Source organism: Diadema setosum, chromosome 15, assembly GCF_964275005.1.
Source record: "Diadema setosum chromosome 15, eeDiaSeto1, whole genome shotgun sequence".
Classification (NCBI taxonomy): Eukaryota; Metazoa; Echinodermata; class Echinoidea; order Diadematoida; family Diadematidae; genus Diadema; species Diadema setosum.
Genome location: NC_092699.1, coordinates 15,043,580 through 15,067,357, shown reverse-complemented (window position 1 = coordinate 15,067,357; position 23,778 = coordinate 15,043,580). Strand labels below are relative to the sequence as shown.

General features: G+C 35.8%; 1 protein-coding gene across 1 annotated transcript in view; it reads left to right on the top strand.

Annotated features, from left to right (window-relative positions):
* The window catches only part of LOC140239055 (neprilysin-1-like), a 47,648-nt gene extending 28,556 nt beyond the window's left edge, over window positions 1-19,092 (top strand). The window contains exons 6-20 of the mRNA XM_072318951.1: window positions 135-197; window positions 1,341-1,463; window positions 2,562-2,648; window positions 4,278-4,405; window positions 4,963-5,185; window positions 6,402-6,500; window positions 8,110-8,187; window positions 9,447-9,553; window positions 10,065-10,123; window positions 11,054-11,105; window positions 11,970-12,037; window positions 13,392-13,528; window positions 14,033-14,098; window positions 17,923-18,098; window positions 18,993-19,092. Coding sequence (XP_072175052.1) covers window positions 135-197; window positions 1,341-1,463; window positions 2,562-2,648; window positions 4,278-4,405; window positions 4,963-5,185; window positions 6,402-6,500; window positions 8,110-8,187; window positions 9,447-9,553; window positions 10,065-10,123; window positions 11,054-11,105; window positions 11,970-12,037; window positions 13,392-13,528; window positions 14,033-14,098; window positions 17,923-18,098; window positions 18,993-19,092 — 1,566 coding nt within the window. The remainder of the gene's footprint in view (window positions 1-134; window positions 198-1,340; window positions 1,464-2,561; window positions 2,649-4,277; window positions 4,406-4,962; window positions 5,186-6,401; window positions 6,501-8,109; window positions 8,188-9,446; window positions 9,554-10,064; window positions 10,124-11,053; window positions 11,106-11,969; window positions 12,038-13,391; window positions 13,529-14,032; window positions 14,099-17,922; window positions 18,099-18,992) is intronic.
* Window positions 19,093-23,778: the final 4,686 nt, after the last annotated feature.

Sequence of the window (23,778 nt, the reverse complement as noted above, 5' to 3'; positions counted from 1 at the left end):
TTTCAAACTGTATTCTACTTGGAAAACTTATCACATGCAACCAATGCATGCGTTTATCTACGTATTGTTATTCTTGTGGAGATCCGGAGGGGTATATTTCACCGAAATGTTTCCTTCTTTTCACGCCTTGACAGATAGACCAACCAGTGCTCGGTATGAAATCTAGGGAAAGCTTCTTGAAAGACAAATCGGACAAGGTAGGTGTGTGTGTACATTACACCTCATCTTTCTTCGCTGTTAGATTCTTTACTGTTAGAGAGAGTAAGTTTTGAAGAGAGACCAGACAACCGTATTTTTCACGCACGTGTGTGTGTGTGTGTGTGTGTGTGTGATGCTGTGTGTTTGTGTGTCCGTCTGTGTGATGAACATTTACATAGCGGAGTGTGAGTGATTTTGTCACAGGAACCACAAATACAATTTCGGAATTTTTAAAATTTTGAATTAGAACTATGGATAATTGCAATGAATATCTGTCCATATAGATAATTCCATTGTAAGAACAACATCATCAGTTCAAACACACAGATACTCAACTTTGATACACTAAAAACTTACTTGTTATATCTACCTATAGGCCCCTTCGCTAGAAAGTCGACTTGAATTTAAACGCAAAGTTTCCGGCAACAGGACATTGGTCTCTTTCTAAAGAAAAGGTCCCCTGACCGAAAGTAATCGTTGAAACTTACCCACATAGTTTATGCTTGCGCGGGTAACTGCTTCTAACGTGGTAATCTCTGGTGTATTTTAACAAATTACAGTTGGCCTTCAGCAGTGTTGTGACCCACAGACGCATAGTTTATCAAATTACATTGCGATCGCACCAGCGCTCCTTGGATATCGAATGTAGGGCAACGATATATCGAATCACTCATTACAACAAGTAGTATCGTCATGAGATTTGTTATGTACAAATGTAACCTCACGTCATCAAATATGCTCCAGTGCATGTCACACACTGTACATGTACAAAGATATGCACATTATACACACATTACAATGTGCTCACATGGGTACATGAGCACATGCGAATGTACATTATTAGGTATGTGGATAATGTGTGTATATGAGTATGAGTGTATGCATAGACACAGGCAAACTGTCAAACAAAAGAATAGGACAAATCACACGCAAATATGTGAGCTTCCTCAATGCCATGCCAAAAGAAAAGAAAATAAAGAAAGGAAAACTGATATTTTTTAGACATGCTTGTACAAAAACGCATCAACATTTTCACGTCTGCGCTACCTATAGTACCTTAAATGATCGTATATATGCATATATATATATATATATTGTCATATCGAAAGTATTCTCTCTTGTTCTCTCTCTCACTTTTTAAGGTTATCCAGGCGTATTTAACCTTTATGGTTTCCTTGGCAACCGAACTGAGACCGGACGTGAATAAAACAAAGGTGATGCGAGCAGCGGATGATGCCTTCGAACTGGAGAAACAAATTGCAATGGTATGGCGGCTAAAAGACCACGTGTTGCTGAATTCACGGCCACTTTCTCTCCATTATTTGATTTGTTCAGCCATTGTCTGCCTTCCTCTCTCTACCTGACTTTGCTGAAGGAAACAAACAAACAAACAAAAAAGAATTCCATATTATAAATTGAATAAGGATTTTTTTCCAATTCAAAATGATTTTATTTCCATATAAAGTAATACAAAGTAATATACATAACGCTTACATGAATACATAACTTCAAAAGGAACTTTCAATCACGTAATTTTCAACAAAACATGAATACAAGTATCATAATGATATTAACGCTGGTTTGGATAAATAAACAAGTAAGCAATACGATCTTAATCTATAACTTTACATGGAAAAGAGGAATTCACAAGAAAAGCATAGCTTGTAAAATTTGTGAATTACTCTAGAAGGTGAGGGCATCTCAAGATCCGTCAAGGACTCCATGTATAAGATTTTGATATCCTGATGTCAGGCGAAATAATCAGAAAAAAAAGACTATGACAAGGACAAGGTTGCTTTATTTCATCTCAGTAGACAGAATATCTCCACTCTTATTCCCCTGCGAATGAACGTTGGGCGATTTTTAGAGAAAGAAAGAAAGAATTAAGTCAGATAACATTTTGATGATTATCTTTTATTTCTGCTTGCTTTGTTTTGTTCTGTTTCAAACAATAATGACGTCAGCTGCATGATTATCAGGATCTTGCAGTCACCAAGCGACTGTCAGACAACCAACCTTTACCTATGCATTTATTCTCTATATATAGTATGTACGTATGAGTGTATGTATGTATGTATGTATGTATTTATTTATTCATTGATTAATTCATCTGTTCATATTTTCTTTCATTTATTTATTTATTCAATTACTAATTCGTTTACGTATCATGTTAATCATTTATAGGCCTATCTATTCAGTTATCTATACAGGCCTAATTAGTTGATTAATTTGTTTATCACATTTGTCATATAATCATGATTTATTTATTTACCATTTCTTTCTTCATTTACTTATTTTAAGCTGCTAAGAAAACTTATACTCATGTTTCAGTGTTTATCTCTATCCGATCTCTGTTCTAACAGGCCTCACTTCCAAAGGACAAAAGAAGGGATGTGCTACAGATGTATGACAAGCTTAGCATCCAAGAACTGAGTCGTCTTGCTCCGCAGGTGAGAACAACGTTGGACTAGAATCATTGGGATAAATGCCTGCTAATTAAGTCCACTAGGTTAATTGGCAAATAACACATGGCTTTGAAATTACACGTATTTTATGTACTTGAATAATTTATGTCGTGATGCGTTTCAGAATTTCAGAATTCATTGCACACGCCTTTCTTTTTCCCAGCTTCTTGATGGACGTTGTGAAGGAATGTACAGAACCGTCATGAGACATTATTATGTTTCTCAAAACTGGAATCAAATCATAGTCTACATATAAATATTACATAACTATGTCATTTTCAAATGTGGTTAATGAAGGTTTTGGAACTCAAAATATTGTTGATGAAAACCCAAACACACACTGATGCAAGAACAACCCCCCCCCAAAAAAAAAAGAGAGAAAAAAGAAAAGCCCAAGTTTAGTAGCGGATTCTACATTCGTTTACCATTATTTTTTTAGCACATGCGAATAGTATTGTTTAATGCAATCAAAAAAAGTTCAGTGCGCAAATATGCACTATCCCTTGTAAGCAGATGTCTCTAGTTCCGTAACGGTTAAACCATAAAAGATTATGCGAAATATCATACAAAATATATTTCTAGCATGATATGTGAAATTTTTCCTGTTGAATTCAATTACATCTATTACATCATTACATTACATCTGGCATCGATATTCAACATTAGTCATCGCTCAGTGTTGTAACACTCGATTACGGTTGGTACATTATCTTTGTACGTACGTACATGTACTTTGACAAGTTCTCTCACTTCTTACTGGATATGATGGATCTGCACTAGCGCCGACCTGACACAGGGCGTTTACTTGAATGTTACAATCATTATTCTTCGTGATACCACAATTATAAAGTACTGCCATCTACGACGAAAAAGATCCAGCTCTAAGTTCGTCTCACTTTCCAGTCGCTATTATTAGGGAGCTTCAGATTTGCGACGCGGACGATTAAAATGACGATTGCGTTGGGCGTTCTTTTCTCTCCCTACGACGTGTTGCAAAGTTGTAGCTTTAGATTTTCTCAACGGAGAAGTTAAGATGAAAAAAAAAAAACAACATGTTCTGAGCATGCGCAAAACGCGCGTCAAATCGATCTGTTTATAGCTTGCGTTGTCTGAGGTTTTGAGTACGCGTTCTGGACTATTTTTACGTCCGCTCAATTTTCGACGCATGGAACTATTTGATGCATCGATCATATGGGGGCGCCATTTTATTTTTTACAGGTTGCCTCGTTGCAACGTAATCTAAAGCTACTTTCAACACAACGCAAGGAAGAGGAGAACGTCCAGCTCAAGCGTCGTCTCAAGCGTCCGCGCCGCAAATCTAAAGTTCCCTATTAATACGCGAGGACGCAGCCTATAAAAAGTAAAACGGCGCCCTCATATTATGCTCATTGCATAGAATAACTCCCTGCGATGTGAATTCGAGCTGTGGCAAAAATAACCCAGAACCGACCGTGAAAACGAGTTATAAGAAAATTTGCGCATGCACAGAAAAGTTTTTTTTTTTCTTCCCTGGACGTCTGCGTCGCAAAAATGTAAAGCTCCATATTGACGGTGATATGATCTCGTGTGCATTGTTTTCACCCATCTTGATTTTCTTTACATGGTCAACCTCAGTTTAACTGGATTAAATATTTCCGACTGGTGTTTGACGATGAGAATTTCGACGGGACGAATGAGGTTTTCACCTTCGACCTCCAGTACATGACCAGCATGGCATCCTTCGTCAGCAGGACCCCGAAAAGGTATAATAATTAGACCTTTATGGAGAAATGATAATCGTTCATATATTAATTATAGTATTCAACTGTTTAAGCTCTCAGGACTTGAGTTTATGTTGGGTAGTGGATTAGTTGATAAGAAAATTGTGCAATTATGCTTGTCGTGTGCAATTCACTGGAACCTTTTCATCGCAGAAAACAGGATATAAAATGTCCGTAGCGACTGTCGACACCTAAGCGTATACAAAAATATTTTATACAATTCCTATTGTGTTTTACGATTTTAGAGCTTTAAAACTGTCACAAGATGTATGATTGTTGTAACTGACTTCTGCATTCATTATTGTAAAAAAAAAAAAAATGTTGAAGTGATCTCTATGAGGGGGGAATTTATTCAGTTCAGTGGATTTCGGTTGTGTTTTGCTGTGGATGTCTGAAATGTCCGCGTGAGTAAAAGAAGCAAATTGCTACCTATGCTAAAGTCCTTGTTACTGATTTGATGTCGTAACGATATTCCTCTTTGCCAAGAATAAGAGTCCTAGCCAGATTATGAAAAGTCTTGATTTGTTTTTTCTCTCCAGTGTCTTAGCCAACTTTTTCATGTGGCGATTAACAATGAAGAGTGTGGACCACCTCTGCCCTCGGCTACGGCAACATCGTCTGAACTTCCGCCGCGTCGTCGGTGGAGAGGAGGGCGACGAGCCCCGGTGGAGTACCTGTGTGCAGCGCTGCAACCGCCTGATGGGCAACGCCCTGGGGGCCATGTTTATCAGGGAACACTTTGACGAGAGAAGCAAAATTGAGGCAAGATGTTAGAAATGATACAGTCCTAATATGGTCATCAAGTTAGCAATAAGTACTTATGGCAACGTATTCAGGAAAAACACTGGTCTGACCATCCTTATTTCTCCATCTTCAGAATGCCCCCCCCCCCCAAAAAAAAAAAAGGGAAGAAAAAAGTTACATTCGGTTTTCCGCATTGATAACTTTCAAAATGATTTAACAATCTATATGCTATTTCAGGGAATGAAACTGTAACTTCTTACCTACATTTTGCAGAAAACTCAATTCAATTTGGTCACAGAGAATTGTGGATCGTTATAACGCATGCCACGGGGGTCCGTTTCTTCCAAGTTCAGCACTTGGATGCTCTTGGAACAGTGAACACAATATAAACAAAACTTGGAGGGAAGGTATTCCTGTTGTGCTCTAGAAACATCCTCATTTCTCTTTAACCACTGAAGCAAATCGGATGGGATTTTCTTTAAGATATGGGTAATAAGTTATAGTTTCATACCTTGAAATTACATTTGGATTGACTCACTATTTTAAAGTTATCGTTGCAGAAAGTCCGATTGTATTACTCTCTCTTTTTTTTTTTTTGGGGGGGGGGGCATACATTAATTACCTGCAACGAGAGGAACATTTTTGATAAAAACATCTTGTCCAATGATTTCTTCACAGAGAAGAACCCGAAGACCGAACCTCTGATGTAAAATGTCCGGACCTGTATCCCCTGTGCCATAAGTCCAGTCAATTCAAAAAGTTTTGTCATTTCCAAAAGACCCTTTGGAAAAAAAAATAGCATGATAATGACGACAATTAAAGGGGAGGGAGTGGGGGACAGACGATCTCGAACATTATCCATGATAGTAATAGAATGATTACATCAGAGGAAAAACAACTACAGTATCAAAAGTAGTACATGTAGTATCAAAAGCACTGTCAGTATTGGGATGCATTACACTTGGTGATGCCTGTTTAACGCATTAGAATAGTGGCTCACTGTGTGACGTGTACTGGGAAAATTCACTGATGCGGGTATGGTACTAATTTGACCAGCAATATTTCTATATAATAAAAAAAAAATACCATAAACAATCCAGTGACAATCCACAAATTTTCGTCACACGTAGATGAAGGTGTCGGTATCTGTTCCTTGTAACATTATGATATATAGTGCCAGAGCCATGCAATAGTTATGTGTATAAGTTCTCCCATCTATCTGGTACTCCTAAAGGCAGAGATTATGGTGCATGATATTCGGGCGATCCTGCTTGAGATACTCAAAGCAACAGACTGGATGGACGAAGACACGAGGCAGCTAGCCATTGACAAAGTAAGCTGTCGTACGATACATTTCAAACCCCGCAAAGCCAATGTATCATATCCCGAAGGTTCGTTATTCTGAAGATTCGTTATCTTTAAGTTTCGTTATTCCAAAGGTTTGTTGTTGCCAAGGTTTGTTATTCCGAAGGTTTGTAATTCCAAAATTTCGTTATTGCGAAGGTTCGTTATTGCGAAGGTCTGTAATTCCCAAATGAAATGAGGTTCGTTCCACCGAGGTTTCGTTGATCCAAAATTGAAATTTAGGTTCATGATTCCGAATGTTTGAAAGTGTGTGTACCCTTTTTTAATTCTTATTTTCGGATCATTGAACCTTAGTTCATTCTTTGATTAACAAAGCGCCAGAGTAGCGAACCTAATTTCATTTTCGGATTAATGAATATGAACCTTCGGAATAATGCCACAAATGCTCAGATTAACGAATCGTGTTCAATTTTTGGATCAACAAACATCTAGTAGTTATAGGAAATTTTTGTGTCTTGGAATAACGAACATTTGGAATAACGTACCCGAGGAGTTACGAAAATCACCCCAAAACCACACATATACCAGAAAATCCCACCCAGGGTTGCTGACAAAGGGCTGGAATAATTTCATTAAGTGAATTTAAAAGTTGTCCATGGATTATGCAAATTTGGACTGCGTTAGTGCATATAAAAAGGACTCGTGTTTTGTTTTTCGTATTTCACGTGCAAATTTTCTTTTTAGTTTCGTTTTGTTTCGTTTTTTTTTTTAATGAAGATGTTTAAGGGTTTATAGAGTTTGAAGGTGGCTGCTGCTTCTGAGTATATGTGTTTGGTTTCATTCCTTTTCGCTAGATTTTGTTTCAATTTCAAAGTTTATTTCATATTTCGACATAACATATATATTTCATGTCCTTTGTCAGTACAGAATATTGCAAGGTGAACGAACATTGTAGAATGAAAAGACTATACAACAATGGAGGAACCTTGTAGTTTGTGTGTTTCTCAGACATCCTCTAGAATTTGCCTTTCAAAACACTTCAGTTTATCAGAGGTTTTAGTAAGAAAAAAAAATCAATCATTATTAATCAACAATAAATTAGCCAATGATACAGGTGTGAACGCAACATTGATCTGACTGTATGTATAAATTTGAAATATGCGTGTATGTACAGACTTCAGGTGATTAACAAAAAGCAAACAGATAAGATGATATCCCCCCCCCCCCCAAAAAAAAAGAGAAAGAAAAAAGAGTGGGTACAATATTTATTGAACCATCAGAAATATGTACGAGTAATTAGAATCAGCGCTGGTTTGGTTCACGTTGCTAGACTTCAAGTTGTATTAGATTGATCTCTTTAATCTTGCTCAGATACTTGCTGAGAAAAAGAACATCAGCGGAGACCGCTCATGCAAAACAAGAACTAGCACAAACTGCTGCAGTTGAATTATACTTTCAGTCTTTGATTTTAAAGAATGATAATGTTTGGGTCTAAGAAATACCTTTGAAAATTAATTACGCTAGGAATCTATCTCTCTTCGAAATGATTGCACTGCACTGGAAATGAATATTTGCTTTCGATATCGCTTCATTTACTGCCCTGTGTTGTAAAGTTTACCTTTTGCTTTGGTGTACAGGCTTCAAAAATTGTAGAAATGATCGGATACGGAGAGCACTTAACAGATGTCGATTATGTCGATCAGGAATTTGAAATGGTGAGTGCGTTATTTTTATCATTGGTATTTGTAGCAGACGTTGCGCTGTGACGTGACCACGCACCGTGTAAATCGTCACAGCAATCCCGCATATCGTCGGCCTTCTGCCAAAAGGCTCTTAACAGTGTACAAAGTCCATGTGTTAAGGGCCTTTTGGCATAGGACCGACGATATAAAATTTTGTAGATTTCCCCTTCAATTTTATACTATCGGTGCAATAAAGGTAGCATACATTTTCCATCGGTATACCCGCTATCAGTGCATGCTTGAGAAAGAAACTGAATGATTCATATTAAAAAGCATCAAGTATACAAATATTTGGACATAAGCGTACATCTACCAATTTCATATTCTCAATTTCTCATGGCTTCGCACTTCGAGAATTAATCCAATGCTATTAATCGGTCACGTCGAAAACATAATTACGAACCATTTTAGAAATTTTAGAATGAATTTTTTCTTTTTTTCTTCCTCCTGTTGAATTCTTCTTATACTGCTACTTCTCATTTTCTTCTTCTATTTCTGTTGCTTCTTTGTCTGCTTTTTTCCTTCTGTACAGTATAGTTGCACCTTATATCAATACAATCAAAGCTTTAAAAAGTAACCTCTTGTTGACCTGTTTCCATATTGTAGCTTTTGAGACCTGGCTAATTCTGCACACATGTACAATCGGAGAAATCACAACTTTTTGAGGAAGTTAATCTAAATATATCATACTCTCTTAAAGAGATGTTGTAGTAATGATGGAGATGATGATTGGGCTTTTAACTCTTTGCGAGATACAAAAAAAAAAAACCCCTAAAACAAACACACTTATGAAATAGTACAGAGCATACCATTCTCCTAAAACGAATTCAAAGTATTCGATGGAAACCGGTTTTGGAATGACTGAGACATCCAAAAACATAGTAAAACATAGCGATCACCACCTTTACAAAGTATCACAATCGCTCTGTATTGGATATCTCAGCCACTTCAAGAAAAAAAAATCATCAAATAAACGCTGAATTCCTCTTGGAATTACATGCTCTTTCATATTTCATAAGAAGTTTTTCATCAGGTCACCAAAAAAGGTAGAAAAGAGAAGTTTTTGATAGGTCTCCACAAAAACTGTACGATCCCGTAAACCAATGAGAACAGACGCCACCTTATTATTCCTTTTGTCGGCATGCCGACAGAAAGAGAAAACAGAGACCATTGCATCAAAATTTATTCACCTGATTTGCACGCTTATCATAATTGTCCCGTCTTCTCCTTAGGTAAACATCACAAGACATTACCATTTTGATAATGTCGTCGAAATCTGGAAGAATAATGCGAGAGAGCAGAGAGTACAGATGCAAAGACCAGTACATAATAACAAAGAGTACGTAGGTATTATTTCCTTTTTGTTTTTGTTTTGTCAAATCCAATATTGGAGCGATATCAAAGATCAACACGCCATGTATATTTTCACACAGTTTATGTCTAAGTTTGTAAAGTATATCATTTCTATATACTTTGAACGGGAAAGTGGTACTTCGCACTTGATTTGTTTACGATTCATGATCTTAGACTGTGGGCGAGATTATTGGTAATAGTTTATCTTTGTGAACGCTTAAATGCGTTTGGGGTCATATTCATTCTATTTTTTTTTTTCCTAACTGGGGAAGTTAGTTTAACTGATTGTACATTTCTAGTCTTATTTCTAGAAAAACTGAACATAGGTAAAACCTATTCATTTCAATTATCTTGTTATATTCCGTGTTTTGCTGGAAGACCATTTTACTATAAGTTCCAACCTTGCCAGTGGGAGTTCACTGTGCAATAAGAAAATCTCTTCTTTATTTCTGGTTGCTTTTGCGGCTATCCGTCATTTTATCCATATCGTTACACAGATCTCTCGAAACGCCGGTGGTGGCCAACGCGTTCTACTTGAACCAGTTTAATAGGATATGTAAGTCATAAATACGATGTATTTCTATGTAGAACTACCTAGTAAGGATTGCATGCAAGAGACATTGCTGGATTATGTCATCATCAGGATTGCTATTTGAAAAAAAAAAATCACTCACACAAGCAAAATAATCTTTTGGGTATGGGTCTTCCATTTTGTCTACATCGTTGTACTGCATGCTGCTTTCTTGTATAATCTAGGGACTCTGTGTGTTCGTCGTACCTTCTAAACATATTTAATGGATTGCTTATCTTTTTTTTATTTCAACATCAAGAGTTCACTCAATCATTTAATATAGGAATAAAGATTGTCGCTTTCCAAACATTTTTTCTTCTAATGCATTTATTTGTTAAGGTTTCACATACTTTAACTGTTAACTACTCGCAGACTCAAAGTGACGAAAATTTCATCATCTCACTACTGCGCCACGGGTGTTTTGCACAAGATCTTTTTTTTTTTTTTTTGAGAATCATGTTCACGTTCTTTGCTTTAACAACTGCAACATCTCCCCCTGAAAGTCATTGTTACTTGATTACTGCAAGACTGATTTAATATTATTTGAAATAAAAGAACAAAAACATCTCATTCTCATTAATTTTATTACCAAAGAGAACATCTAGGTAAAATATGTGTAACGTTGAATGGGAAAGTGATGACATCATTACCTTGCCAAATTGAGTATGTGATTGCGCCTTAATGCACCTAATATCACTAATTTGTAGACACTAGGGGGGCTTTTAAATTCCTCTGTCATCTAAGGCATGCTTTTGAAGAAGCATTCACCATGCTTCTTGTTTGATTTTTACTCTATTCACTATAGCCAACTCAAGCGGAGTGTGAAATTGCATATCTGTTTAGTATTGTCGTTTGTCAGTATCCATGAGAAGTAAATATAATAATAATTTTTCTCTTGCTTTACTTGGCTCTCAGATTTCCCCGCTGGAATTTTCCAACCACCATTTTATTCGAGGCACTTTCCAAAGTAAGTTATATACATTATTAATGATTTCTCAGTTTGTTTGTGGGGGGGTTTTTGTGCGTGTTTTGGTCCTGTTATCCTTTTTATCTATCTACGCATCAAATCTTGAAGGAATCTTGCAGCATAAGGCACCATCGGGACCCTGTGGAAGAACAGTCATATTTTGCAGATATGGCTGAACGGGCCCCGTTTCTTCATATTGTTACGTATATGCAATGTACATGTAACTTGTGTGTATTTATCTTTTTTTTTTAATCTGAAGACGGAAATAAAAACAAACAAACAAACATTTTATCATTGAGTTAGAATTTCCGAATTTTATATGGATCTGCTTAAATTTATTACATTTTCACGCCTCGTGCAATAAAACGACAGGAGAGAGCAAGGGGTACCGATTTAACAGACACACATCAGAAAACTATAACTGGAAGAGTTTGCCACTATTAAGTCGATCTTCCAATAAGATATTCACGCCGTTGGCTCCAATATACGATTGGTCACTGTAGACTTGATATTATGGTACATAATTATGTAAAACAATTGAGTTCCCCTCTGAAATGTCAAAAGTTTTGAAGCTGATTTCTTTTTAAATAATGTAGCCTTAGTCTTCATTTATTTTCAGTTTATCTCTCTGAACAAATTAAGAAACGGTAATTACCTACACACAAAAGAAGGTATTGTGACTGGTTCCTATACTTTTTTTTTTCCTGAAATTGCAGACAAGGAGACATTCGAGAAACACAGAACAGTGTGAAACAAACAAACTAGTTAAAGATATCTATAGTTTTACAATTGCTTTACGTCATCCATCATCAGCAGTCTTCGATTGTTTGGTAAAATCTGCATCCTCGACATTGCTTTCTACAGAGCCATGAACTACGGCGGAATTGGAATGGTCATAGGTCATGAACTTACACACGGCTTTGATGACAAAGGTAAAGGACATTAGCAGAGGGATTTAGCTCCACTTTGTGTTGATAAATGTCTTTCAATTAAAGGGATTATAAGGTATTAGTGGAGATGAGGATTGGGTTTTTAACTTTTTGCAAGATACCAAGAAACCATTAATAAAATAGAGAGCATATCATTCTAAGAGGAATTCAAAGTTTATTGAAAATCGGTTTTGGAATGGCTGAGACATCTAAAAACAAAGTAAAACAAAGCGATCGGAGTAAAAGTGGGTCTCACCTTTTATTAGGATTGCTCTATTTTGGGTATTTCAGCCATTTCAAAACTAATTTTCATCAAATGAACTTTGAATTCCTTTTGGAATTACATGCCCTTTCATATTTCATAAGAATGTTTTCATTACCTCACCCAACAATGTTAGAAACATGAAGTTGGGTCTCAACATAAACTATACGATCCCTTTAATCATTTTCAAATCCCTCTTAACTGACTTCTAAATGAATGTGTTTAAGTCTTATGATTTCGCTCTCCTTTTATTATATTGTGCTTCATCGATTTTTAACAGTTATTGTGACTAATGTCTTACAATCCATGTAGTATTCCTGGAATCTTGCAGAATCGAGCACAGTAAAAACTAAAAATAAAGGGATTTCTGTATTATTTAAGATTATTATTGATCATACTTCATGCAATACAAAGAAAATGCTGTGTAAATTAAAGGGAAACAGATTAATATATCAGTCAGAAAAAGAAAAGAAATCAGAGTAACACGGCTTGGAGTACTGTCTTTGGCTATTGACTTCTTGAATTATTTTTATTTGAATATCGACTTTCGAAGCTGTCAAAGGTATCGGTGTTATTACATATTTTATCTCACAGTCATCATGATGACACTGCTTGCATTATGTTTATCTCGCTTGTCAATTCAGTATAAAATCCACTGTTTGCAATCCGTACATACATATTCCCTTTATCATTTAATCATTTGTGCCTGATTATAATGAAATTAAATATTTGTAAATTATGGTCTAAGTCTTTAAGAGGTAAGCTAAATACTATTTTCGCCTTGTCCAGTCCTACTAAATCATTATAGAGACTGGCTTATGTCGACAAGAGACACACGTTTGACAACAGAAACGCTTTCCTGCTTTTCGACCGCTAATTTTTCTCCCAAATAAGTCTACTGTTTTCATTGTACACAATACAAAACAATTTATACACAATTAACAAACTAACTGGCTGACATACGATGACTCACTCGTAGAGAGCACTTATGCAGACGAGATGTGATCTACGTTTGGTTAAACGTTTTGCTGCAATCCCCGACCACTCTGTTACAACTGAGCTAACATAATTCATTATGATTCTCTGCTCCTTTAGGGAGGAATTTCGACAAGGACGGTCTACTCCGCGAATGGTTCTCTGAACACTCCATTGAAGCATTCAATAAAAAGAAGCAGTGCTTAATCGATCAGTACTCAAACTTTAGTGAAACGATTGAAGGAGAAAAGATTTACGTGAGTGATTATTTTCTGTATTCCTACTATTATCACCAATATGTGTAATCATAATACAATAACGCATCGATGTTTGTAATCATAACTTACTTGAATTGAATCATCAATAAAAATACTTTGTATATTAACATTTTCTCCTTTATTACTGAAATCTCATTAATTTTGTGATATGAAATTATGTTGAAGAATATACGCTAAAGTTAAAAACAAAACAAAAATTAGGTCTCGTACTGCTGTGAATATCTTGTTAGTGAAATCATTCCACTCTGTGTGTTTTTACTTGATATTGTCTCTATGATTATCCATATGAAGTCTTAGTTTTTACTATAATATGTGTAACACTATGATTTCAGTGTAGTAGAATGTTCCCTTATGCCAGTATTTAATGTACAGTGTAGTGCGTCATACACATGATATAGGCGCACGCACAGGACTTCGATGTGACACTCATTTCCACATTATGAAGCACTGTAACAAAATCCTATCAACCATTTTTCTCCACAGCTCAATGGCATTCTCACACAGGGGGAAAACATTGCGGACAATGGCGGACTCAAAGAAGCATATCTGGTAAGGCGCCCCTGTCGGTCATTCAATGACAGGATAGATAATCTGAAAAAGGTCATTTTGCAGGCAGCTGTAATATTCTTCTTTCACCAACTTTCTGCAACTCCAACTCTAAGCTTGTTCGAGGCTGAGTGTTTACACGCAAATCTCGGCAAAATGAAATATTGGTGTGTGGATTACGTCTGTTTTTGTTTGTTTCTTTGTTTGTTTGTTTTTACATAACTTCACAATAAGAATGTTTGAGAGATATATTAACCCCTGTTATTTGTTTTTGAATATGGATATATAAAACTATATAAGGATTTATTTTTAAAATCTATAAACTGTAGTTGAAATTATTATTTTTTCAACAACTTTTACATTGTATTGCTAACCACGTCCCTGAATGTTTATTGCATCACACAATATTCGTTACTATATGTATCGTTAAGTAGATTTAGAATTTGATGGATGTATAATATAAATCGTCCTTGAGCGCTACTTTTATCCTGTGTCTATCAAAAACAAATATACGATATTGATGCAAGTAAACAGTACGAATAAATAATATCCATAGGGCTATGAAGAAAATAAGAGGAGTGATGTTAAACGTAACAACAAGAATTAATGTGGTACGGTGTAGATGGTAAATCTCCCTCATGCCTTGATTAAATCCCGCCTTTGCCGTGGGTATTGATGAGGTCAAAAAGATACATCATGAATTGAATTTGGATGGACGTGATATTAGACTACCGCCACCTACGCCTCGCCGCAATCTACACAACACTTTAAAGGGACGATACAGTATTGGTGGAGATGAGAATTGGGCTTTTAACTTTTTGCGAGATACCAAGAAAACACTTATGATATAGTCCAGATCATACCATTTTAAGAGGAATTCAAAGTTTTTTTGATGAAAATCGGGTTTGGAATGACTGAAACATCCAAAAACAAAGAAAAACAAAGCGATCGTAATAAAGTGTGGGTCCCACACTTTATTAGAATCGATCTTTTTTGGATATCTCGGCCATTTCAAAACCAATTTTCATCAATTAAACGTTGAATTCCTCATAAAATTACATGCTCTTTCATATTTCATAAGAGGTTTCTCATTATTTCACCCAAAAATGTTAGAAACCCGAAATTAGGTCTCAACCAAAACTGTACGATCCCATTAATAGCATGAATGCCACGAACTGACAGCTTAGGTTATACTTGAGACCACCTCGACCACTTCGTATACCGATCAATTAAGCCAGTTCACAGTTCCAATCTGAGCATGTGCAGATAAAGGTCATTGCAGACCTTCTCTTGAAATGGATTTTCAACCGAGGTATTCAAAACCTAGATAGGGCTTCATTACACCTGTGTTATGAATGAACCAGGTGCAGATTGGTATTTATTGGTGAATGTGCATTCGTTTTTAGCAATATTTAACAAAAGCCATTCATGCAGCCCGACATGTGAATTACCACTTTCTACACGACTGTTTTTCAACTGCTCTTCTTGAAGTTTATTCCATGGTCTACAACGTCTGGGGTTGAAGAGGTCATTTGAGACTAGCGCTAACAAAGGTAGAACTATGTGAACTGTGAACTGGCCTTTCATTCTCGCTATTTGCGCGTCGTTAGCTCGAACACCTGCAAAGGGCGCACGGTGGCACCTTCCCCACTTATCATCTATGTCCGCACCTAATTTTTCTTCAATCATACTAACCCTTTCACACCAAATCCATTATTTTTCCGGTTCCTCCTCTATATCATTGCTTTTAACATCTACACATAATTCACTTTATCCCCTGCCCATTTGAATGTGCAGATGTACGTGGAGAGAGAAAAGTACATTCAGTTTTTATTGTATGTTTTTTCCTTCTCTCCCTTTCGCCCACCTCTCTCTACCTGTTTATACATTGCCCTTTTCTCTCTCTCTCTCCGTTGTATAAACATAAAGATAGAGGTAGATATATAAATAGATAGATAGAGGGGTAGATAGATAGATATATCATACATTTGTATCCAGTAATTGTACACACCCTTACTTCATTGTCGCTTGATCCCTGGACTGCGTTACCTGAGATATTTGGCGCCAAACCACTTAACTCAATGCTAACTGGCATCAGATTATGGTCTTAAGTTATTTGTCTGTCAAGGTTAATTCAACAGGTCATGAAATCTGCATGAGCGACATACAAGGACGCGGTTCTCTTGGCTATGTTAACCCTCAGAACACCGTGCCAACGCGCACGCACGCAAAATTTTACAGCTGCATTGTGCAGATTTGGCAAAACAAAAATCACACCTACCGCAATTTGCCCATTTCGGTACCCCGATGTGAAATAAAGCACGACAGATCAGTAACGGCCTCGAATTCCTGGCTACCCAGCGTTTCATGTACTCTATAATCCTATTCTAGAATCACCTTCATTAGATCTTTTAATCATTCATGCTTGCTGGAAGCTCGGATTCAGACAAAATGAATGAGATGGAGCGACAGGCTTCAACAACAATGGCACTTCGCCGAGATGCACATTAGATAATAATAACTCGGCGGAAATGAATGTAATGGACGAGAGATTTAATGTAGCAGTCGCCATTGTCGAGAGATCCAAATGAGCTCCAAGTGAAGTTACTGTGTTTATCAAAGCTGCAAATAATGATTCTATCGAAATCAAATAAATTAAATATATATATATATATATATATATATATATATATATATATATATATATAATATAGATAGATATATTAAAGAAATCAAGTTGGAGGCGGACGTTGCTCTCTACTTTTCCCTTTAATCAAACTTTCGGCCTGTAATGGCCTTCAACAAGGTCTACCAATAGAACACATTACATTGTTTGTCTAGATGACATGATGTGCCATGATATAATGAGTACAATATTATACTGTGCAATATTACATGATCTCATAAAATGCTAATAATTATGTAATTTTTCTGAAATAGTATCTTTTCACAAATCAATCAAATACTTCAACACGAAGATGCAATCTCTACATCCCATCCACAGAAACGTGTTGTGTATTTTACGAACAGAAATATAGATTCAATTCCTCTATCCTACTTCCGAGGTACAGTAGTCATACTTAACCATCATTTTAAACACTATAATTATATATAACATGATGATTACAGTCATATATAACATGGCCGGTTTCTGCTTACAAGAGAAGATATGAGATACTGTTGGATTGCAACTTCGTGTTGAAGTATTTGATTAGTCTGTGCATAGGTAATATTTCAAAAAACTTTTTTTTTATTAATATCATTTGAGCAAATTATATATAATATTGCACTATATAACATTTTTCTGATTGTATCATGGCATTTCAGACAATTATTGTAATGTGTTATTTTGGTATATCCTGATGATGGCCATGCGATTGCAATTTGTTGTAAATTATATATATATATATATATATATATATATACATGTATATATATATATATATATATATATATATATATATATATATAAGAAAAGATGACGAAGTAGGGTAGTAATGCACTTCAGTCCAACAGTGCTATTTTTCATACATACGTCTTCCTCAGGGTCGACATGAACAATATATTGTTTATATCCACCCTGAGGAAGACGTATGTATCGTCGAAAATTTGGTCCGCATAAAAAGCACTGTTAGACTGAAATGCATTATTACCCTACTTCGTCATCTTTTCTGTACTGGTACCAACACGCGGACTACAATCATTATATATATATATATATATATATATATATATATATATATATATATATATATATCATACACATATATTTGTCTGTGTATGTGCGTGTACTTTATTATTTATATGTATGTACCTCACGCTGTCAGGCCTACAGGAGACTGATAAAACGCCAGGGAGCTGAGGAGCCAGTATTACCGGGACTGGGCTTGACCAATAACCAGCTCTTCTTCCTCAACTTCGGCCAGATCTGGTGCAGCATGTATCGGCCGGAGTCGCTGAAGGAGAAGCTAACGGGAAGCGCCCATCCACCAGAACATGTCAGGTAAAATGAAAAACACATCCAAAGAAGAGAGAAAAAACCCCGACATTGCTATATTAGTGGGAAATTGGTACGTCACACCCTATGCTTCGAGCACTTACCCTTGCTGATTACACACACACACACACACACACACACACACACACACACACACACAAATCTCCGTCGATTTAACCAAGTGACAACACATTCTGATACAATACTGCTGCTACTACGCCTGGTACTACAACTGTCAATACTGCTACTACTACTACTACTACTTCTTCTACTTTTATCCTCCTCCTTCTCCTCCTCTACTACTACTACTACTTTTACTCCTCCTCCTTTTCGTACTACTACTACTACTACCACCACTACTCCTACTTTTACTTCTCTTCCTCCAGCTGCAACTGCTACTACTATTCTACCACTAATGATAGCAATGGCAGTAGAAATCAAAACAGTACCGATGTAGAGTAGAGTCTTATCACCCCATACCACAGTGCTAATTTGTGTTTGATAATTTCACGCAAGGTCTTGAAAACTTTAAACTGAAACACATTTTCCATAGCATTCATGTAATTCTTACTATGCCAAGTGACACATCCTTTAATTAGTTTTGGAAATGATTATAGTTGATACCAGGAGTAAACATTACACAATCTATCTTATCTGAATATCTCTCTAAAATGATAGCACAGAAGCAGAAGTAGTGATATTGATCAGGAAAAAAAGATACCGCGTTAGAAGGACTATTAAGGCAACATACTGTCTAAGGTAAAAGAAGTTAAGAACAAGAGCAAAAGAGTACAGCATGAGTATTTAGTTTCTCTTATACCTGTTCGACATCTAAGACGAATTCGTATAAAAAACAACAACGGAGTATCATTTTTTCTGTGCATCCGTCATTTCTTGCAGAGTTATAGGCGCTATCACGAACTCGTACCACTTCGCCGAGGCGTACGGATGCCAAGTTGGATCCCAAATGAACCCCAAGAATAAGTGCAAGCTATGGTAGTAATCGAAAGAGCACTTTCGGAGAGGAAGAGAGGGAGGTGAGGCATGGCCGTGCTCGGAGATGGCGCCGATGATTCCACCAGCCCATCCCGATCATGCCCACGCCACGGGGATCACGCCCAGATCCTTGTCCAAAATGTACGAGGAATGTACTCTCTCTCCGCTTATCTGATGCAATTCTTTGCTCGGTGAAATTATGCATCGCTTTTAGCCACATATTATTTGTGTAATCTCGAAAGGATTCCTTGTCCAAGTCACAGTGCACATGTTTATGTTAAAAATGTTTAAAAGATCTCTGTAAACAAGGCATTACTAAGACATGTCAACCCGTAATCAAACTGCAGCATTTGATAAAATACGCGGGCAAAATCAAATAGACATATGAGAAATATCCTTTTCTCAATCAAAATGAAAGGAAAATGTCGCAAGGAATGTATGATTCCTTCCAATCTATTCCAACACCTTTTTGTCCGTTCTTTCGTCTAAACATGAGAAAATTTTACTTCAATATACATTGCTCTTGTATTTTATGTTATATTAACTGTTATTGTTGAACCTGGAATTTTGCTACGATAATTAAAAAAAAAAAATGTCACGAACTGCGCCATTGCGCCTGCGTTGTCATATCTTTACTTTTTTATTTCCCTTTTTGGTGAATAGTATAAATTACTTGACGTATCCACAGTTGAGGGTTGAGGCAATAAAAGTTGTTATCGTACTTTATTTTCACTACTTGAATTAATAAGATTTGTGATGGGATTGGTTAATATTTCCGATGTAGAATTGCTTGAAACCACATGACAAGGATATTGTTCTTACTGATCATTGTTCATACTTTTTGATAATGGGAGAAATAATCATCTATTGAACATCCAATAACCAATATTGTAGCTACTTATAGTGATAATACTTATCAAACTATCTGTATTCTGGCGATGTTCTAATATGCACATCTTGATGCAGTGACGTTTAAATCAGTTTCGAATCGTTGCATAAATACTTGAATTAATACTAAATTAAAACAGATACATCCATTAATAAATTGGATTATGGATGCTCATTTTGATGTCTACAAAACTCTATACCTTTCATTTAAATGAAAGAAATATAGGAGTCAATAACTGAATCAATAATATTCCGTGCTGTTTCTAAGATTTCGTTATTATTGGTATTTCTGCGTTATCTTACTACATTACTGACTTCGTATCTAACGCAGTTTATGAGATACCGGCCAGGTATTGCAAACATTTTACGGGAAATAGAACTAAGAATTACAATTGGCGTTAATGTCTGTTTCACGCGCAGTTAAAGAGTGTTCTCGCTTTGAGCTCATTTTACGGGAAATAGAACTAAAAATTACACTTGACATTAATATCTATTTCACGTGCAGTTAAATAGTGTTCTCTCTTTGAGCTCTGTAGTAATTTTGTATAATTGAATGTTATATGTTGAACTGTTGAAACTGCATACCGAAAGGGCAACGCACAGTTATTTCACAGTTGTAGGTTGACTTTCTTTTTATTAAATCATTTTTCAAGTGACAGACAGTCCTCATCTAATGAAGACAGTTTGTGTTACAATCATAAAACAATGACGTTTTGGTGTAATGTATCTTTGTATGTCACGAGAACCTGTGATTACGTCAAGTTCATTGAATGTAACCATAAAACAGTCTGAAAATTTTCTTTGTAGGCCTACTTGGTATTTCTGTGAATCCAATTTCTTTTTTTAACTTTGAAAGTAATGAAATTGGTACTGATGGCTCAATTCAGGGTCTGGCAGTTTTTGATTCAGTTGCTAAAGAAGTAGAATGTAATGACACTATCATGTAGTTTTGCTCTCAGATTTTCTTCTCAATTTTATACGTTTCGTAGTAGTAAAGTATTTTGCATTTATTCATAAAATTTAAATAAAAAGCCGATACTTGTGTTAATGCTGAGGATTTTTTTTTCTTACAGAAGTATGTAATCAATGTATAATGTATAATTTATTTTCTTATCGGAAGAATATACGTGTAGTCTGGAATAGATAACACTCATGGAAAAGGAAGCAAGTCTTGAGGCATCAAAACACACACACACACACACACACACACACACATACACACATATCGTTTAGTGTGAGGAAACCGGAGTAGCATATATAGTCCTACATTATCTTATTATGTAAACATGAATCCACTGTAAAGAGAAATTGTTAAGAATCATCGCTAAATGCTTAAAAGGAAAGGTGGAAATCTGAGAGACTAGCTTGACCATGCTTTATTTTCTCATCATATGTAAACGTTATTGAATATTTCATTTCGTGAATGGTTTTGAATAATGGTGGCACCAAATTTTTCATTGATATAATTGTCGACATTTCTTTTTTGTACACTTGGGTGTTTCTTCATAATACATATTTGAATATTGTGACACTTTGTTTGACTCTTTTAAAGTGTCGCCGCAATGAAAAGCAGAGTGTTTAATTTGCTGTAGTCTACGCCTTCAAAAGACCTGGTAGTATGGGGAAACATGGGTGATTTCATTGAATCAATTTTCATTTGCTGCCCACCGGGGTACAGTCGAAAATCACGGACAGCGCCCGTCTACCACAATACCATGTCAGCGTGTGTGTGTACATCAAAGCGTACGGTCATTGGTAACGGTCGACTACGGTCGAGATAGTTCGGCTGTATGTGTACTTACGTAGAGATTAGGCAATTCATTACGGGGATTCCCGAATATATCCGAGCCGGTCCAGCCCTCCCACTCCGTGAATCCCCACGCCACAGGTTCTTTAAAAAAGAACTATGGTGTCACTGTCAATGAGAAAAGGAAATAACACAAATACAATAGAATATATAAATTAAGAAATGAAGTCATTCTCTCAACTGAATGTCGATCTTTATTGACTACCTATTATTGCATTATGTCTGTTACTTGTGGATATTAAGAAAAAAAAAACTTGCGATGTACGTTGTTGAAATATATTTAAATGGAAAAATTGAGAGAGGTTCGTGTACGATTTTTTTTTTTCACTGAGGCTATATGTTGATATTTATTGTAATACGACGCCTTATTCTAAGCTAGGATTGTTGATGTATCGATATTGCCACTAGCAATAGAACTGTACTTTACAATACTATAGACGTACTTCATTATAATGCAGCTTTATCATTAAAATTTTCGTATGGAAAATGTACTGAGAGATATAGTACTTACATGTATAATATCTGCGATGCGTTCCCTTTTCCATTGTTAATTGATGTCGTGTTTGTGTTTTATACTGATAATGGTAGAGTCTTTGCAAAGTTTAACGTGCGTGTAAAAATAATATGTCTAACTTCAAGTGGTTTTGTTATTTGATGTCCTTTAATATTCAACTGTACTAAGCGGCACACTATTCATCATCTACGCATGGTTTTTATTTCGCTTTTTTGTTTTTTTAATGTGCACTATAATCGATCTCTATGTACAATCCTCTTTCTTCATTATTTCAAAACGGAACCCATGTCAATGCCATGAGGAAAATAATGAGAATGTGATTGCAATTAGGCTTTAGATTTACAATTTAAATCAAAGAGAATCATGTTGTTTAAGTGTTAGGGCATCATCGATACTCTTTAATGTAGAAAGCAAAAAAAAAAATCTTTGCAATTCAGCTAAATATGAATGCTTTACCTCACATAACGCCTACATAATTAAGCATATTCTGCAATTGTAAATATATTGTGTCCGTTATAAAGTGTATATACTACATCCCTAGTAGAATTCACACAGCAATTATGTAAACTAGCACATTTTGTACTTTCCCATCAATGCACGTGTAAGATATCATTTTGTGAACGTAACGAGACAATAATGTGGTTTGTATTGTTGCCAGATGAATTGCTATGGTAAATAAAGTAAAAATGCATAAAGATCATGTAAGAGTAGTTTTGCAAGACTGAAATATACAGATTATGTGAAGAAAAACATGAACTCTAGCTGCCTCTGATTATTATTTTCATTCGGTGTAAAAGAAGCAGATATATATATATATATATATACGTATATATATAGTTTATATTTATTTGATTTGATTTGATTTGATTTTATTGGTTCCTACATTATATCATTGCTCATGCAGATACATAAACATATATCATATACATTAATGGTACCATACATATAAATGGATATACATGAACATTAGTTGCCAACAAAATGAGTTTTTTCATCACCTTTAGAATATACAGCAATACATTTCTTCATTGCCTGTACATAAATGTCCAACAGAACAGTGATGCAATGAATAACGTAGAAGGGCTACAGCTTAAGCATTGCTTGATTTGCATGCAGCCCTCGTACATAATACATAACATTAATAGGAAAATAGGGGGAGGGATGACTTGCATAGAGATAGGATAGGAGAAAGGAGAGAGGAGAGGTCTGTCTGCTTTCACTAATACACAAAGTTAGATCACCTGGATCACTGAATAGTAAAGCATGGCAAAGTATTTTCTCACCGAGGTACAGGTGAACAGTTACAGGTCATGGTCGGTTACATAACATTACGCAATAAATTCAGAACAACGATAATTCCACGAGGGAATTTCATATACAATACAATTGCAATGACATTATAAGATCACTGATATCCAGAGAGCAGCATTGTCTTTACAGCTTTCTTGAAAGAATACATAGACTTTAAAGTTCGAATTTCT